This window comes from Gekko japonicus, unplaced genomic scaffold, assembly GCF_001447785.1.
Source record: "Gekko japonicus isolate JY-2015 unplaced genomic scaffold, Gekko_japonicus_V1.1 scaffold1640, whole genome shotgun sequence".
NCBI lineage: Eukaryota > Metazoa > Chordata > Lepidosauria > Squamata > Gekkonidae > Gekko > Gekko japonicus.
Genome location: NW_015173183.1, coordinates 310,525 through 330,134, shown reverse-complemented (window position 1 = coordinate 330,134; position 19,610 = coordinate 310,525). Strand labels below are relative to the sequence as shown.

General features: G+C 42.5%; 1 protein-coding gene across 1 annotated transcript in view; it reads left to right on the top strand.

Moving 5' to 3' along the window:
* The window catches only part of SCAI (suppressor of cancer cell invasion), a 76,426-nt gene extending 61,312 nt beyond the window's left edge, over positions 1-15,114 (top strand). The window contains 7 exon segments of the mRNA XM_015422588.1: positions 419-518; positions 1,670-1,751; positions 6,883-6,955; positions 9,246-9,299; positions 13,137-13,256; positions 13,434-13,534; positions 14,726-15,114. Of these exon segments, the coding sequence (XP_015278074.1) occupies positions 419-518; positions 1,670-1,751; positions 6,883-6,955; positions 9,246-9,299; positions 13,137-13,256; positions 13,434-13,534; positions 14,726-14,875 (680 nt within the window). The 3' untranslated portion in view covers positions 14,876-15,114.
* The last annotated feature ends 4,496 nt before the right edge of the window (positions 15,115-19,610 follow it).

Here is a 19,610-nt window from a genome sequence, read left to right as displayed (position 1 = left end):
AACACGGCTCTCGTTAAAGTAGCCTTTAATAGCATAGATACCTTTTTGATGTGTAACCTATGTAACCTAAAACTGGATGGCCTGCAGCCCCAAACTGGCAATGTTACCTTGTCTTTGGTGACTCTACCAAATTTTAATCTATGATAGACGGATTATAAAGGGATGCAGTAACCTTACCTTGTTTTCTGTTTTCCAAAATTAACCATTGCAAAACAGAGGATTTGTTTCATTACAAAGTTGGAATGTAGAAGTTGTTTTAGCTTACGTGCACAAACCTGTTGTCCAGCTACAATTGGCCATCTTTGACAAATTCTACTTTTCTCCCAGTTGGCACTGTTTCTTACATGCCGTGTTTGTTTCATTGTCAGCCTCACTGTATTGCTGCTGCTCATCTTGGCTCCTGTGTTGTTACCTGTAGGTCCCTATGATTTTGGGGGTGTTCTGACAAACAGCAATCGAGATGTTATAAATGGGGATGGCATCCACAAGCGGAACCAGTCATACAAAGAGATGCATTGGTGAGTAGCTGGAAGAGAACGTTTCAGGCAGCCTCCTGCACTTGGGATAAAATGTTCTCCCATATGTTAAATATGCTTTTAAAAAAACTGCTGTGGGTCTATCCCTATGATCTGCCTTGAATTGTCTGTGTTTCGTGTACATTCTACCTACCTCCTGTACTTCCCTATTTGAGACAAGGATCTGTCCAAAAAATGTGCACAAACAAATGTATACCAAACTTCCAACAGGATTTAACAGGAGCTGTGTGATGGCTAGAAAAACTGTCCAAATTCACACCCATGCATGCTTAAATTACAAGCCTGTGAGCAGGGGTCTGTGTGTGTTTGTGTAGACTTCAAGTACCTTTATAAATAAGTAAAGTTGGGGGCAGTGGGGGGGGGGGAGATCCCTGGAGAATGTTTGGGTGGGTGCATCCTGGATAAGCTATTTTGTTTCTGTGGGACGTATAACAACTCTGGTGTTCACTCCAGGGTGATTGTGGTTTAAAGGCGCCCAAGCCCAGGCATTGTAATTCTGGTCAATTGTGAGCCATAATACCAGGGACAGGAGTCTTAATCAATTGCAAAGTGTCAGAGTCCCACAGCAATCAGTCTCAACAACGTTCCTTCAGAAGGATCAAGTTTATTGAAGACAGTAAAGGCAGGTCATCTCTGCATACATTCTGTGTTGGAGCTAACCCAACAGGTGGGAGAGGGGAAGATATACTGCGTTCAAAGGGGGACCCCCTGATGGAGCAGAGCCAATCAGAGGTGCAAGCCTTACGTGCAGAAAATAACGGGAGCCGGTTCCCAGGCAGAGCTAAGAGCCCGAAGCACCAAGGTCAGGCTATTAGATAAGACACAGCAGGAGGAAGTGAAAGCTAACATTCCAGAACCTGAAGATGCTCACCCAGCGGCCTCCCTCCCCCCACGTACAATGGCAGTGTAGCTGACACAAAGGAGAATAGAGCAATCCTGATGACTTGTTTGGTTTGCTTACTGTTTGCCTACCAGGAGGAGGAGTGTTACATAACAGACTACATTCTAGCTGGTTTCCCTCCTTTGGTGAGAATCAGGTGAATAACTAAGGGAAAACAGAGCATGTGTGGAATGGCTGCATCTCTTTCTGGCTTCCCAGTGTACCTCTCAATATTTCTTGTCCTTTGCTCTAGCCTGCACCCTGGAGATCTCTATCCTTTCACCAGGAAACCCATGTTTATCATAGTGGACTCATCTAACAGTGTTGCCTACAAGGTAAGGTCTCTGTGCTTACAAAGGAAATGAGTCTAAAGTCTTGGAATTCATATTTTCTGGATGCAGCATTCTAGTGCTCCATTTGCTGTCCCTTGCATTATTCTGTGGAGGAGTAGTCTAGTATGGTTCATATTTTTCTCAAGTGTAAAGGCCAGGTGCCCATTGTTAAAAATCACTTGGGTTTTTGTACCCACTTCCAGATTTTGAGTTTATTCTGTCCCTCTCCCTGGCTCTCCTGTGATGCGCTATGCAGTACAGTGTTAACCCATGGATAATGGCAGTACGTTTGAAGAGACCCAACACTGGTAAAGTGAGTGTTTGCCAAGATGGTACCATTAGCCATTTTCAGCTACTTGGGCAGGCTGTTTCTGTACAGTCTGACTATTCCTCACCTGAGCCCAGGCATCCAGCTCCCAAATCTGCCTGGATTGTCACAGGGTATGAGGCTTTATTTTGTTCTTTAGTTATATCCAACTGGGACCCAAAGCAGCTTGTCACATTGTTCTTCCTGTCTCCACCGTATCCCTGCAATAATAACTTTGTGAAGTTGGTTAGGCTGAAAGATTGTGACGGGCTCAGGGTCACTCAACAAGCTTCCATGGCAGAGCCGGGATTAGAACCTGGCTGTCCCTGGTCCAGCACTCTAACCACTATGCTACCTTGACCCTTAAGCTTTCTGCTTAATCAGTACCTTGATACAGAAAGAAAGGGGTGGGAAGATTAATATTCTGATTAGACTCAGCTGGTCTACAATATTTTAGCAAGTAAGTAGGAATTTTAGTGGAATTGAAACCTTTGAAAGAGTTTGAATTTTGGATAAAAACCGAGTAGTTTATATGCCTGTTCATGCTGATTTAGGGCTGCTTCTGTTACCTTTTCTGCTATGAGGAGCATCTTAGGAAGTGATAACGTCTCTTCTGGATGAGAAAATTGTGGGAGGGGTGCACACAGGAAATCACAGAGGGAATGGATGATTGGGCAATTCCTTCATCAACCCATATCTTCTCCCAAGGATACCACATACTCCAGTTCTAAATTCCCCATCACCCAGCTTTTCTCCCTCTCCCCTTAACTGATACACAACTGCCTTCTACAGTATGTTCCCCCTAGAAAGCAATGGGTGTGCTCACTGCTCACTCAAGCTGCTGTTTGGACTTCTCAAGAGGGAAGAGAGTTTACAAAGTATTGTTTTTGCATAGCTGAGGTGTCCCCCCAAGTACACAGAAAACATTTTCTGTGGATGTCCCCATTGTTCTGCACTACTGCAAAGCACTGGGCTACTGTCCGGTCCCCCTCACAGCGATTAATCCAATACACGTTTAAGCAAAGTAGTATTTTATTAAAGCCATGATAGAGCAGGAACAAGTTCACTGTCCAGAATGCCTGGGCCAGGGTGGGCAAGGAATAATGTAATACATTCAAACAGGACCAGAACCAATAATCTCCATTCCCGCCGAGCGGGCGGACTGCAGGTTGTGCGCTCAAAGGCCTGAGAAGCAACGGTCCCGAAACCTAAACAATTACAGCTTCACACGGTGCAGTTCATTATACAGTTAGCAAAGCAGCTCTCCCCACACACCTGTTAATCTTGCAGATAAGCGTTGCCTAGCATTTACAGACAGGAATGCACGAGAGAAGACTGTACACAGGGAAGATAGGGCATGCGCAGATGCCCGGCGAGAGAGGGGGGGGGAACCTATGGCTTCCCAATCTTCTATGACAGCTAGCTGACAGCTACCTTGGCTGTTAGAGGGAACGAGCAGGAGCCCTGCAAGGACTTGCAGGGGGCATCTTATTTCCCGCTCACCACTATTCTTTCCCTCTCCTGAAAGTCTCTCCCATTTTCCTGCTTCTTTCTCTCCTTACCCACCAGCCAACCTACCTTTACCTGTCCACCTATCTTCTGATTTTTCTCCTCCCCCCCCACCCCAGCCTCGTCCTGGGAAAACTGTGGGCAAGTTGTGAAGTGCTAGTTCTAGGGCACGGTACAGTTACACAGCAGGAAACCTCCAAGGACTTGCTGGGGATTCCTCTCCCTTGTATCCCTTCCCCCAATGATTTCCTCTTTCCTTCCTCCTGGCAACAACCATATCTTCACCTTTCCCTGCTTCCTTCGTTCCTTTCCCACCCACCAACCTACTTTTTATTCGCCCCCCAACTTCAGTTATATTTATTTCATTTGTACTCCCTTTCTCCGCAATGGGGACCCAAAGCAGTTCATATCATTCCCTCCTCCATTTAGGGTTGCCAAGTCAAAAATTCGCCAGAGCGGGGGACTCCCTGCTGGCGGCTGGAGCGTGCGCGTGCACGTCACCCGGAAGTGACGTGACGCCGGGCACGCTGGGGCGGGGCCACAACCATCCGAGGGAAAACCATAGATTTTTCCCACGGATTACCGTGGCCCCACCCCCAGCGTGCCCGACGTCGTCATGTCACTTCCGGGTGACGCGCACGTCGGGGTGGGGTTCCCCCCGAGGCCCGATCCACCACCGGCGGGGAACGGGCCTCTGGGGCGGGGGGTTCCAGATTCCCCGCCCCCCAGGGGGACTTGGCAAGCCTACCTCCATTTTGTCCTCACAACAAGCATGTGAGCTAAGTTAGGCGGAGAATATGTAACTGACCAAGGCCAGTGAGCTCCCATGGCAGAGTAGTGATTCGAGCCTAGGTCTTCCAGACCTGAGTCTGAGATTTTAACTACTGCACAGACTGGCTTTTGTGGGTCGGCTGCTGTTGAACAGTAGCAAGCAGCCAGTCCTGGGTGAGTTGTACAAGTCACGTGGTTCCTGCTGTTTCCTGCTGTTGTCCTGTGTTTCCTGCTGGTCCTGATCCTGATGAATACTCCCTCAAAAGCCAAAACAGCCCCGGAGAGGCCCCTCCCCCTGCCTTTTACTAATTGGAACCAAGGCTTCAGCTGGCAGCACTGTTGTGGTTGTTTAGCAATAGCCACTGGAGGCATTTATTAAAGCTACAGGTGCTGCTTCTGTCAATCTGGGGTTATTTTAACTCTCCCTGTGTTTGTGAGACAGATTTCATATTTCTCAGAAAACCCTGGAACTTTTTTTCAAGTTTGTAGAAAAATCTGTCTTGTCTGTCCAGATCTCCAGTTTCTGGATTTAAGTCACATTTTTCCATGTTACAGAATTAAAAATATTCATGATAATTTCCTGCCTGGCTACAATGTGCAGGAAGCTGAATTTCATTCTTTACTGTCTGTGGTGTCTACTGTACACTACATAAACTTCTAATGTTGACACCTGGACCCTGAGAGTGTTGGTCAAAAATGTGCACAATGGGCCCAGATAAAACTAGGGAGATTTTTCAGGAAAAAATTGGAATACTTTTAAAGCCTAGAGGGATTTAAAGCCCTTCTAAAGTGCTATATTTTTTAAAAAAGCCCCCAGAGGGGATTTTTTATTCCATTTTTATAACACTACAAATTACAACAGAAAATGGGAGGGGGAACTACATTTATAGGATAAAGAAAGATACCCACTACTGACTAAAAACCCAAGAGAGGAGATCATCCCACCAGGTTAACCATCCATTAACTTACTTTCAACTGAGTCAAGTTTAACATTATCTTTTTCAAATCTTAAGTTTAACTGTCATACAGAAACACCCCAAAGCATCTCACTTCAACATTTTTTAAAGGCACAATTCAGAGTCCTTCAGCCTTTACTTCTCCTTGCCTAGTCTCTTCTGAAGCTTATAAGGACTTTTAGGGGCTGCCACCCCTTTCTCTGATAGAGAGTCCTCCCCAGAGGATTCCGAGTCCAGATTGCCATTGGACTTACTGCCCTCCCCTTTTTCTCCTTCCTTCCCTGGCCCTCCCATCTGGACTCTTAAAAAATTCCCGTGCTTTTTGGACAGAGTCAATCTTTTCTTTTTTTATCCTTGATTTTGAAGGTTACGCCTTCTGGAGTTAACCATCTATATCCAATTGCATTTGTCTGTAGAAAAAGAATTAATTCTTTATATTTCTTCTTTGTCTTATTTCAAATGGAATGTCTTTTAACGTCCTGATGATATCCTCCCCCACTTTCAGGGGCGCTCCAGATACTGCTTTTTGGGGGGGTCCGTAAATGGGATCCCAGAAATGTAATCTGTCCCCCAACTTGGAGAGATTGTAGAGGAGCAGGTGTCAGAGTGAGGTTCCCTGTGCATTTGGTGTCTGTAGCTTGCAAGAGGGTCCATTCTATACACTTTTAAACCTGTGCCTGACATTTCCCCCAGAAGCACTTTCCTGGCTTGACCTTAGTCTGCTGCGGGCTTTGTATTGGTTCTGTTGGGCTTGCAAAAAGGGCCCCCCCTTCAGTTTCTGCTGCAGAAATTATCTGCGACTTTGATTCTGTTCTGCTGGGCTTCTATGGCCCTTTCTTTTTTTTGCTGTTTACCCCCTCTATTGGAAACAATGGAGGCGGGAGCACCTTCTTTGGAGGAAAGTAACTCATACCCCGTAAATCCAATCCTCACCAAACTTGTAGGGCAGGTAGAAGAGAGTCACCAAGAGATCTGCTGTGAGTTTGGTGTCTGTAGCTTGCACAGGATCTGTTCTATATACTCATGAACCTGGGCTTGTCATTTTCCTAAATAGTGCTTTCTGGGAGTATCTTCTTTGGGGGCTGTAATTCAGACGGTGTAAATCCAATCCTCACCAAACTTGGAGGGTAGGTAGAAGAGAGTCAGCAGTTTGGTGTCTCTAGCCATTCTACCCTTTGGTGTCTCTAGCCATTCTACCCTTCTAGCCATTCTACCCTATCACAAACCGAACGGGTTTGTCTAATGTCAAAAAGTTTGTGACAGTCCGTGGTTCGCAAACTGCGCACACCATGAACCAATGCGAACCACGTTTTCCCGGTTCCTGATGTTAAATATGGGATTTCTACGCTATCAAAAGCTTTTTCTATGTCTAACGACAATATCAAAGCCTCCTTCTGAGAAGATCTGCAATAGTTTATTATTTCTAGAGTTTTACGGACATTATACAGCCTGCCCTTTTTATAGAGCAGCTTACATGAGGCTCTTAAGGCCATCCTTCTAGATCAGGTCCATGCTTCCTCATCTTCACCATTGTTCTAGGATTGTTGAAATCTGTGTGTCTGTCCTTAATCTTTAATCTGCTCTCTTCCAGAATTTCACGAATTTATTTGGACAACCATTGGTGTGCCTACTTTCGCCAACAACATATCCAAAGGCGTTGCAAGGTAGGGAAGGTGCTTGTCCTCTGTAGCAGGATCTCAGTCACTTGCTAAAATCCTGTATTAGTGCAGATTAATGGTGGTGTTAGCTTTGCAGATAAAAACCTGTGACAGCACTTTTTTTGCTTGAGTCTCTGAGCCATGGTGAGCAGAGTACCCTGCGTCTTCTGGCAGTCTGCAGTAAACAGTTTATGAACATGCTTGTCATAACTGAAGTTTACCACCCAAAAGAAAACATGTGGCCTGAACATTTGATGAAGCTACTCTGGCACAATCTTTGTCATGTTGTCTCACTGGCGGGAGCATTGCTCAAATTTGAGCAAACTGCAGTTGGGCTGTCCATCACCCTTTGTTCCAGCAGCAGAACTGCAGAAAGTTGTGCATCTGATGAAGCTTGTGCATTTCAAAAAGCTTGTGCATCAACAAATTCCTTAGCCTTGAGGTACCACCAGATTCTTGGTCATCCTGGCTGCAGCAGACTAATTCTTGTAGAATATATATTGGTAGAATATTCAAGGACTTCACTGCCAGTTATGCTTTCTGAAATTACTAGGAATACAACAAAAAGCCTGGGGTCGTCAGCCTCAGAACAGGTCCACAGCACTGCTGTTGGATGGTAGCCAATCAGACATACTCATTGTTCAACAAATGTGTGTACTTTGGCTTCTGGCTGAAGTGGTCAATTTAGACAACATTAAAAGCTTTTAAGAAAAATCAGGGGTGGTGAGGTGAGAGAATAGTCCACCCTGACACACGTTTCCACACATTTCCACTGAGAGAGAAAACCAAAACAAAACTGGTTTGGGGTGGAAAGGAAGAAGCTTGGAACATTTTATTTCTATAGATGGCTTCTTTCTGGCTACAGACCTTCCATAAGATACATCAATCAATCAAGATACATTGCACAGTGTGAGGCAAATGGTAGCCGGTGTGTCTGAAGTGTGCATCTGCCTTCAGAAGCACCTTTATTGTATAAGTGCAAGGGTCATGAGTCTCAAAAAGAATTGGATTGGCATGTTTCCATGAGCTTTTAGGTTTGGATGACTAAAGAAATGATATGCTGTCTCACAATGGAAGCTGTGGTAAGCTGTCTGGCCTAACTTTAATGGGACACTCTGCAGTGACTACTGATCAATTGATTAGGGAGCTAAATATTTGCTCAGTGAAAGCTCTCTATATCTATTAACTTTGCAACCCATTTTTCCAGTCCCTATAACTGTAAATGGTTCTGGTGTGTCTCTCTCTGAGAGAGCTGCCCCTTTCCCAGCATGAAGTCCAGTCTGGTGACATAATTTGTGACACAGGAAGGTGATGGTCAGCAGTGAATGCATGAGAAGCTGGAGACCTTCACTCTTTTGACTTTTGAGGTAAGTTCTATTATGTGCTGAAAGGCTTTTCAGTTGAAAAGAAATAAGTGTTGTCCCTGTGAAAATAACACTAAACTTGTCCAGAGAAATGCTGAAAATAATAGAACTTACCTTTAAAAACAACAACTCTGAATGTCTCCAGCAGGAGAGGAAAGGGTGATGTGCCTACTGATCATAGCCTTAAATCCAGCGACCTTTGCTTTCCCTTGTTCTACTTAGTCTCAAATATATGAATGCAGCTAAAAGCTAGTGGAATTCGAAGGAACAGCTTTCATTGTAGAGAATAATTGGGATGGTGCTGGTTGTGAAGAGAATTCTTGTGTTTGAGGTTGGGGTTGGGATCTATTCCATGAAGGTATTGTGCTTCTTTCTTCACTGGGATAATGGTGTTTGTAGCATTTGATGCTAACATGCTAATATTATACATTTTCTGTGGCTATCCTCCCAGTTATAGAACTCCTTCCTGCTACAGACAAGCCAAAATTCAAATATGATCATGTTTTATAAAACCTAATTGATCAGGACTCTGGGGTTCAATGTGGAATCATAGAAGTGTTATGGAATTTCAGCAAAATGGATGAAATCTTATTTTTTTTAGGATATTTACATTTCTTACCCAACTTGAGCCTTCAGGATACAATAGGTTATGCAGCTAAAGAAATTAAAAGTGCCCACCGTAGCAAGTTCTCATGGCTAACTGTACCAAAAAGAGAGACATGTTGCACACAAAACAGAAGAAATCTGAGTTTCATGCAAGTTGTGGGGGAGTGTTTAGCCTTATGAAAGATTACTTTATCTAGTGGTGGGAGATTTTTAAATGGCTTCTCTCTACATTTCAGCGAGAGCTGCAGGGCTTCTACTATGTGCAACAATCTCTCTTGTTTTATATGCCAAGCATGTCATGTTGTCATTCTTCTATTGACTTCTAGATCAATCCCAACGAGGTAGCCTCTTCACCTTCTTTCTGAACAACCCATGATGTGCCCTTCTGGGAGCATTGTTTCCAACAAAACGGCGAGATAGAAGGGTTTGCGTGATTCAATTTGACAGGGGTAATATACCATCTTGTTAATAGTTTAAAAGATAATTGTCTGATGTTTATAATATTGGTGGAATAGATATTTGAGGTCCATATATCGGACCATTGAGTGTCTGTTAGTTGTAAGTTACACTCATTTAGCCAGGCCTTTTGGTAGGCTAGAATACAGGGTTTAGGAATATAGAACACACTTTAGATAAGAGGCCCTTATGGCTATGAAAAGAAGCTTTAATTACCAATTCAAAATTAGTTAAAGGGGTGTTGAGATTTTTTCTTATTAAGTCACTATTGACCAGATGTTGTAGTTGTATATATTGGTATACTGGTATTGAGTGTGATATTATGTTTTCCAGCTTAACCTTACTTAGGAGTTTACCCTTTCTTACTACATCTATTAATCTAAACATGTTGTTTTGACGCCATATAGTAAAAGTGTTCGATTTACTTCCTGGTAAAAACCAGTTTTGACCCAAAAATGGAGATAAAAAAGATGGGGAGGACACCAGCCTATTTTTAAGGGTGTCCCAGACCATTAAGTTGCTTATTAAAAATGGATTAGAAGCAATTGATTTAGGTCTCTCAGATCTAGCGTTCCATATTGATTCATGTAAAAGTTGTTGGGGGACGTAAGATTGAGTTATATATTGCCAACTAAACTGAACTGCTGGTTTCATCATTGTAAGAATAGAACAAAGTTGGGCTGCTCTGTAATAGAGAGGGAGATCTGGTACGTTAAGACCTCCTAAATTCGGAGGCTTACAAAGTATTTTATAGCTAATTCTCGGTTTTTTGTAACTCCAGATAAAATCCATAAATTTTAATTGCCATGCGTGCAATGTTTTGAATGGAATGTAAATTGGCAAAGATCTAAACAAAAACAATAGTTTTGGGAAAATGATCGTTTTGAAAATATAAATCCTATCAAACCAGGATAACGTCAATTTGTGCCAATCTCGCATTGAGGATATTAAAGATTTCATAAGAGAGGAATAGTTAAGGGCAAATAAGTTAGTTAGGTCGAGGGGGATTTTAATGCCCAGGTAAGTCATGTGATTGGTAGTCCAATGATACTGGAATTGTTGTTTAAGAGATTTAATTAAATCATATGACAAGTTAACTGGATATATAACGCTCTTTTGTTGATTGATTTTAAGACCCGAAATTTGTTCAAAAACTGTTAATATTTTTTCCAATTCAGATAAAGTTTGCTTTGGGTTGGTGATATATATTACCATATCGTCTGCGAATAAACCTAGTTTATAATTAATATGATTGATTGTAACACCGGTGACAAGATTATGTTGCCTAATAAAGTTAGCGAGGGGTTCAATTGCTATAGCAAACAAAATTGGTGATAGGGGGCACCCCTGGCGGGTACCCCTATTTAGAAAAAAGGCATCCAAAATGGCATCATTTATTTTAATTTGAGCTTTAGGAGAGGTGTATATAGCATGGATTGCATTTAAAAATTTGTTTTGAAAACCCATGTATGTTAGTAATGATGTTAAATATGGGATTTCTACGCTATCAAAAGCTTTTTCTATGTCTAACGACAATATCAAAGCCTCCTTCTGAGAAGATCTGCAATAGTTTATTATTTCTAGAGTTTTACGGACATTATACAGCCTGCCCTTTTTATAGAGCAGCTTACATGAGGCTCTTAAGGCCATCCTTCTAGATCAGGTCCATGCTTCCTCATCTTCACCATTGTTCTAGGATTGTTGAAATCTGTGTGTCTGTCCTTAATCTTTAATCTGCTCTCTTCCAGAATTTCACGAATTTATTTGGACAACCATTGGTGTGCCTACTTTCGCCAACAACATATCCAAAGGCGTTGCAAGGTAGGGAAGGTGCTTGTCCTCTGTAGCAGGATCTCAGTCACTTGCTAAAATCCTGTATTAGTGCAGATTAATGGTGGTGTTAGCTTTGCAGATAAAAACCTGTGACAGCACTTTTTTTGCTTGAGTCTCTGAGCCATGGTGAGCAGAGTACCCTGCGTCTTCTGGCAGTCTGCAGTAAACAGTTTATGAACATGCTTGTCATAACTGAAGTTTACTACCCAAAAGAAAACATGTGGCCTGAACATTTGATGAAGCTACTCTGGCACAATCTTTGTCATGTTGTCTCACTGGCGGGAGCATTGCTCAAATTTGAGCAAACTGCAGTTGGGCTGTCCATCACCCTTTGTTCCAGCAGCAGAACTGCAGAAAGTTGTGCATCTGATGAAGCTTGTGCATTTCAAAAAGCTTGTGCATCAACAAATTCCTTAGCCTTGAGGTACCACCAGATTCTTGGTCATCCTGGCTGCAGCAGACTAATTCTTGTAGAATATATATTGGTAGAATATTCAAGGACTTCACTGCCAGTTATGCTTTCTGAAATTACTAGGAATACAACAAAAAGCCTGGGGTCGTCAGCCTCAGAACAGGTCCACAGCACTGCTGTTGGATGGTAGCCAATCAGACATACTCATTGTTCAACAAATGTGTGTACTTTGGCTTCTGGCTGAAGTGGTCAATTTAGACAACATTAAAAGCTTTTAAGAAAAATCAGGGGTGGTGAGGTGAGAGAATAGTCCACCCTGACACACGTTTCCACACATTTCCACTGAGAGAGAAAACCAAAACAAAACTGGTTTGGGGTGGAAAGGAAGAAGCTTGGAACATTTTATTTCTATAGATGGCTTCTTTCTGGCTACAGACCTTCCATAAGATACATCAATCAATCAAGATACATTGCACAGTGTGAGGCAAATGGTAGCCGGTGTGTCTGAAGTGTGCATCTGCCTTCAGAAGCACCTTTATTGTATAAGTGCAAGGGTCATGAGTCTCAAAAAGAATTGGATTGGCATGTTTCCATGAGCTTTTAGGTTTGGATGACTAAAGAAATGATATGCTGTCTCACAATGGAAGCTGTGGTAAGCTGTCTGGCCTAACTTTAATGGGACACTCTGCAGTGACTACTGATCAATTGATTAGGGAGCTAAATATTTGCTCAGTGAAAGCTCTCTATATCTATTAACTTTGCAACCCATTTTTCCAGTCCCTATAACTGTAAATGGTTCTGGTGTGTCTCTCTCTGAGAGAGCTGCCCCTTTCCCAGCATGAAGTCCAGTCTGGTGACATAATTTGTGACACAGGAAGGTGATGGTCAGCAGTGAATGCATGAGAAGCTGGAGACCTTCACTCTTTTGACTTTTGAGGTAAGTTCTATTATGTGCTGAAAGGCTTTTCAGTTGAAAAGAAATAAGTGTTGTCCCTGTGAAAATAACACTAAACTTGTCCAGAGAAATGCTGAAAATAATAGAACTTACCTTTAAAAACAACAACTCTGAATGTCTCCAGCAGGAGAGGAAAGGGTGATGTGCCTACTGATCATAGCCTTAAATCCAGCGACCTTTGCTTTCCCTTGTTCTACTTAGTCTCAAATATATGAATGCAGCTAAAAGCTAGTGGAATTCGAAGGAACAGCTTTCATTGTAGAGAATAATTGGGATGGTGCTGGTTGTGAAGAGAATTCTTGTGTTTGAGGTTGGGGTTGGGATCTATTCCATGAAGGTATTGTGCTTCTTTCTTCACTGGGATAATGGTGTTTGTAGCATTTGATGCTAACATGCTAATATTATACATTTTCTGTGGCTATCCTCCCAGTTATAGAACTCCTTCCTGCTACAGACAAGCCAAAATTCAAATATGATCATGTTTTATAAAACCTAATTGATCAGGACTCTGGGGTTCAATGTGGAATCATAGAAGTGTTATGGAATTTCAGCAAAATGGATCATTCCTGTTTGTCTCTGGATTATCAAGCATGCGCAGAGGACTGTGGGACAAGTGTCATGATTACCTTCGAAAAATAAATCGGGATATTGCACAATTACTGACTCATTCCCGTTCCATAGGTATGCTTCAATGGAAGGGGCTTTGCAGCTGAAAATAGCTAACGGCTGTTTTTAAGTGCAGAGTCTCAGGTTGGGGAGGCAGAAAATACTGCAGTCCCATTTCTCTCTTTCAGAAATGTATGAAGAACCTTTCTGAATTCAGCTTTCTATAATTGCCATCTTTTTTCCTCTCTGCAGATCAGGCCTTTCTCCAGTTTTTTGGAGATGAATTCCTTCGTTTACTTCTAACAAGATTCATCTTCTGCTCAGCCACCATGAGGATGCACAAAATCTTTCGGGTAGGCCAGGGAACTCTGTCTTTTCTTTCAGCATGGTTCATTGAGAGACTGTTGCACATTCAGAAATGCACCACTTATGGATAAAAGGCTTTCTTCTGTGCTTGTAAGCTTCAGTTCTTCATCAGTAGAGGAAGGTATCCTTGGGTTGTGCATCAGTTCTCAGACACTTCTGCCTACCTTCAACTAGGGTTTGCTCAAAAATTAAAGCATTTCCCTGAGTGCTTTTTCTTCCTGGTGGCAGATACTTCTACCGTCATCTAACTCCATTAACTTACTGTCTCTGCCAAAAGCACTGAAACCATTTGCAGCTCCTGCTTTTGGTCGTTGTATACATACTACAGAATAATTACTGGTTTAAATCTCAGGGTGTGTAATGTTGCTAAAGTTAACTATAGTGAGAAGATTTACAAAGTCCAGAGCGGAAGGAACGTTTTGCCAAAACTGGGAAAGGCTAGAGCCAGGATTTAACCATCAGCTTATTTTGATACTAACACGGGTTTTGAGTTTCTGGAACTACCACTCCCCTCTCCCAAATAGCAGACTTCTCTTGAAACTGCAAGGCTTTTCAGAAGGAGATTGTGATATGGCTTGAGGACCTGATAATCAGAACAAAACTAAAAAAATCCTACTGTGTATTCTAACTCCTTAGGTGTGGCTTAAAGTAACTCTTTGATTCCCAGTCTATATACATATGTGTCTAGAATACTTCACTGGATGTTTACTGATACTTTAAGCATTTTAAACAAATAACTGTGAAGTGATTCAGAATGCAGCAAGATGGAGGGATGCTTCTAGATTTCTGTGTGTGTATTTGTGTGGGGTCATCATAAGTCAGCTGCAACTTGATGGCACTTTACATATACATCTGTACATGCATTAACCTATAATTGAAATGAATGGGTGTTTGATTCAGTTTTCCCACTGTGTGGAAGGCCTTACAGAAATAATAGTTTTCAGGAGCGCCAAAGACACCATATCCTGGTGTAATCTTCTGTCCATTCCCCGACCTTTTCCTTCTCAGTTTCATATTAGTGACTCGACAGATACACATGAGTTGTGGAGAACAGTATAGAGCCTATGTGACGCAACAGTCAGCTTTGTGCAAAGTCATGTGTTTCCCTTCTGTATGATGACTATACTGGCTTATTAAAATGCTGTTCTGTCTTCTGTTCTCCCCACTTCTTTCCATAGCAGGAAACTAGAAATTATCCAGAATCCTATCCCCAGCTGCCAAGGGATGAAACTGTGGAGAACCCACACCTCCAAAAGCACATTTTGGAGTTGGCTTCCATGCTGGATGTTCGAAACGTGTTCCTGGAAACCACCCTCGATGATTATTAAAATGGAAACGTGTTCCGGCTTTCTTACTGCAGAGGGGTGTTCCTGGCCACAGGCTTTTGAAATGGTGCAGTTTTCTAATGTGAAGATCCACAAAAGGAATTTACTTGATTTTTATTTTTAAATTTATGATTATTTTTTTAAAAAATAAAATGGCTGTAGGCACAGCTGTTCCATTCTGTATGGGTCAATTTTATATACTAAACCCTTCTGCATCTTTTAAAATTTTAAGACTAAAGATATCCCCCCTGGTTTTAAATTTTGATTTTAATGGTTGAAACTAACCATATCACAAATGATGCTAAGTATTTAAATGCTATCACTTTTAGCCCACGTGTGTGGAAATTCTTTATTTTTGTACAATTTTTAGAAAAAAATTGGAAGCAAAAAAAAGTCCAAGAAGAAAATGATCTTCTGTCCCCAAAGATTCTGGATTTAAAATGTGAATGGTGGGACGACACCCTGCAAAGCGGCGATAGCAATAAACAAGTCTTTCAAGACAATACACTTGATCAACTCAAGAGGGAGCATAATATCTGAAGGGATGCTGGAGTGATCCCAGAAAACGTAGTGATCCCCACAGATTCCATATTCTGATATAAAGCTAAGTCACTTGCTGGCTAAGAATGCAGGACATCCCCTTTGGGCCTGAAATGACTGGTTTAGGGCATATTACCCCGTCGATAAATTGCCCCCCAGCCCTTTACTGGACCACCCTCTGTGCCTCTTGCAGAGCCATGACCCTTCTGCTTCAGGAGGATGGTTAGGACCAGTCAGTTTGGATTCTGAATTGCTCAAGGAAGAACTGCCTTCCTCCACCACACAAAATGAGTACCATTCCCCAGCTTTGGCCAGAGTCATGCCTAGGAATGGAAAATACCAGCCTTTCCCTGCACAAGGACACATGGCAAGGAGCTGCTTTGAATTTCCACTGCCACCCTTTGACTGTGAGAGAATCTTTCATGGCATTCCTCTAGATCCAAGAGAGCTGTTCATCCCCGTTTCATGACTAATGACACAAATTCATGCTGTAGTGTGGCAACAAATGTAAATCACTGCCTGGCCTCCGTGGCAGCTTGAAATAAATCCTTGTTACAGATGTGAGAAAGGCTCACTTCTCCCTCATTATGAGAAGTGTGAAATCTTGCAAGAGTTTGGATGAGACGATAGCACGGGGTGCACAGTACCTTTACAAGTAGGGCCCCTTAAGTGCTTATTTGGGCTGCAGGAATCTCATAGCTGTTGAAGGGAGGGCATTTGCTGGGGTTCTGGAGCTTCTGAGAAGCCAAATGGGTGGCGGCCAGGAAATCAGCCCCACGTTAGGAGTACAACGGAGAGCATGGAAGTGCTTGTGGAGGGAGAAAGGAAAGGGATGCTGAGGAAGGGTGCTGCTCTCAAATTGTCCTCTGCGCCCAGCTTTAAGATGAGCTGCAATTCGACCAATTGCTGTAGTTGTGGAGGTCTGTCCCAAAAGTCTACAGTGAAGCAGAACCATCCTGAGGGCGTCAAGGTTCTGTCATGCATGTTTTTCTTTTCAGTCTGCTTTCAGTTAACAAGTGCTTTGTACCATGAAAATATTGATACCAAGGAAGATATTCATGCTTTGCAGCCTAACATATAAACAGTTTTAAGATAAGAGAAACAAGGTGCAGAGATGTTCTGGCAACTGACGGTGCAGGCCTCTTATTTCCATGTCGCAGTTGCTCAGATGGTCCTGGATGGGTTGCTGTGAGGCTGTTGTGTTAATTATCACATTGCCGTTGGACCCAGAGTCCAGTTGGTCATTGTCCAGTATATTCAGGTTTAACCGACAGAGAGAGCACACAAATCCAAGCACTCTTTTAACCTTAGTGCATTTTGGAATATGATTATAGGATTTCTCTGAGCTCAATAGGAAATGTGTCGTCGTCCCCCCACAAAGCTGAGGTTGAACTGAAGCTGTGGAAACAAGGTTTGTTTCCCCCTTCATTGGATGTTCTCTTAAAGTAAATACTCCTTTGCTTGGTATTTTTGAGCAGGCTGCCATGCAAACATATCTCAACCACTGCCCAGGATAAGAGGAAATGGCCAGCAATTTGGGAGCGAGGGGGATTGAGGTCCACTGCAAGGCTGGGAAAGGCAGTGCTTAAGAGTGATGACAAAAGGTGCCTTAGGTCGGGCATAAAGTGCAATGGGGACGTAAGCAATGGGAACAGAGTTTGCAGAGCTTTTGCTACCCTAATAGCTTGACTTGAGAATGCCTTCGCTTTCAATTGGCACTTGAGAGTAGTTGAATAGCAAAATAGCCTGAAGTGGGCTAGGTTTAGTTAACAAGCACTGGTGCGTTTTCTTCTGTGGTGCTTTGGTCTCGTGGTCCCCTTGTGCCTGAAAATATGGTGGGGGCTTTTTGTTTTCTTTTTTAAATGACAATGTAGATGAGTGGTGTGTGTTATATGTACAGTATGCACTCTGTCTGCCAGTTGGGGGTGGGGGGGAGGGGGGGCTGCCTATAAATCTGTATATTTGTAGATATTTATATATAGCATAGTCTGAGAATCAAGTGTATACAAGATAAAAGATGTATGCAGAGGTGCAGAGTAGAATTCATTCCACTTGGGGTAGGATCATTCAGGATTCTGTTGCTCAGACTGTGATTGCATGGGTCCATGATTCAGAGATGGCGTTTGGCCATATTAAGCTTATTAAAATATTTCACTATCCAGATACTAGGGATCTGTGTATTAAATTTTGAGACAAATGTTTTATTAATTGAACTAGTTGTGATCTCGTGCTCACCAACTAGATTCTAAGCCTGTGGTAAAGAAGCTCGTTTGCCTCCCTGTAACATGTTGGTGCCAATTCAGTCCCCCCCCCCCCACTCACACACACACGCACACATTGGTATCTCTGAGTAGGCTTTAAACTCCACATCAGTCCTAGGAATACAGAACACCTGTTGTGCTGGTCGTTGACGGTAACAATAAATCTGATCTGAACACCTATGCTTATTTTTGTAGTTTGTTGCAGTAGACATTTTAGAAGGGTATCTTTTCTTAAGCTCCCAGTTTAAACAAGGAGAGCCCTCTGGCTATCTGTGGTGAATATGCCAAGAATGCTCAGTAGGCTTCTGAACGTCTTGTTCCGTTTTGCCCCATTATATTGGAATAGCATGTGTGCATGATCTTGGAAAGAAGATCTGTTAGCATGTCTGTTTTGTATTCTGTTCTTCAAATGTTTGCCTGGACCATAGATTTAGGTCATAATGAAACCAAGTGTGCCAGTCAAAAGAACAAGTGCAAAATGCAAGTGATTACAAAACCTGTATGAAAGACAAATAATCATCTACCCCATGAGCATTCATGCAATGTTGTCCTGCTTCTCTCTGCTGCAAATGCAAATGAGGTTTTTCTTTTGCTGTATCAGGTCTGTCATTATATGCAGCAAATAGTGAGGTCTGCAAAAAATTTAACAAGTTAAATGGAAGTTGAGGGCAGAAATTATTTCTGGCCTCATTATGGACAATCAAGTCGCAAAAGATATCCTCTACTGTATCAGCTCCACAAATGGGATTTCTTAAATCATACTGGGTGTTTCTGTAAATCTGCTATTGGCAGCAAAGGGCATTTGCTGGAATTGGTGAGTAAATGCTGGCGGGTGGGGGGGGGGCTGTAGCTCAGTAGTATTGCATCTGGGTTTGCATGCAGAAGCTCCTAAATTCAATACCCCAGTATCTCCAGTCAAAAGGAGCAGGTAGCAGGTTATGTGAAAGACCTTTACCAGGGATCCTACAGAGCTCTTGCCCATCAGAATGGCTCAAGGAAAGAGTTTTTATGCTCATGTTTAATCATGCATTACCAAAGGGTGGGTTTGGCTACAGAGGCAAATTCTTTGGAATTAATGGAGGACAATTCTATCAATGGCTACTAGCCATGGTGACTAATAGGACCCTCCACAATCAGAGGCACTAAGCCTCTGAATCCCAGAGCCAGGAGGCAACATCAGGGGAAGGCCTTATCCTCTATGCCCTGTTAGCTGTCCAGAGGAACTGGTTGGCCGCTGTGTGAGACAGGATGCTGGACTAGGTGGACCATTGGTATGATCCATCAAGGTACTTCTTATGTTCTTAACTGATTTTTTAAATCTAGTCTTCAATCATATTTTGGCAATCAGTCTTTTAAAAAAGACATACTGGGGATATATAAAGAACCTTATCTAATGTATATGAATGCCCCCCTTTTGGGGAACATAGTGCATTTTGTTGAATTAAGCCTTAGCTTAAGCTCACAAAAGCTTCCTTCCAGCTTGTGCATATTGCCAAAGTTGGATCAATGGAAATATAAGCAGTTGACTTTCTCTTACGACTTATGTGTGTAGCACCAAGGGCTTTGACTCTTGAAAGCTTTTACCCCCCCCCAATCTTATTGGTGTCTGAAATGCTATTGGACTTGAATCTTTTTGCTATGTAGATTCATACCAAAATCTTACATACCCCCCACCCAAATTATTGGCAAGATTTGATACAGGAAGGTAGAACTAACAGTAAATTATGTTACTGTGTACTTGCCAGGTTTAAGCCCATGCAAAGGGGAAAACATTGCTACCTTCTTGCTTAGACCATTTTTGAGATTGTAGAGCTTCTTAGACCTCAATATTGCTTTGTTGCTGTATTGCATTAAAGCTTGCTCAATAACAAAATAGGAACTCCTTGTAACCCCTAAAACTATAATTAGGTCCTCATTGCATTCTACTGATGTTTCCA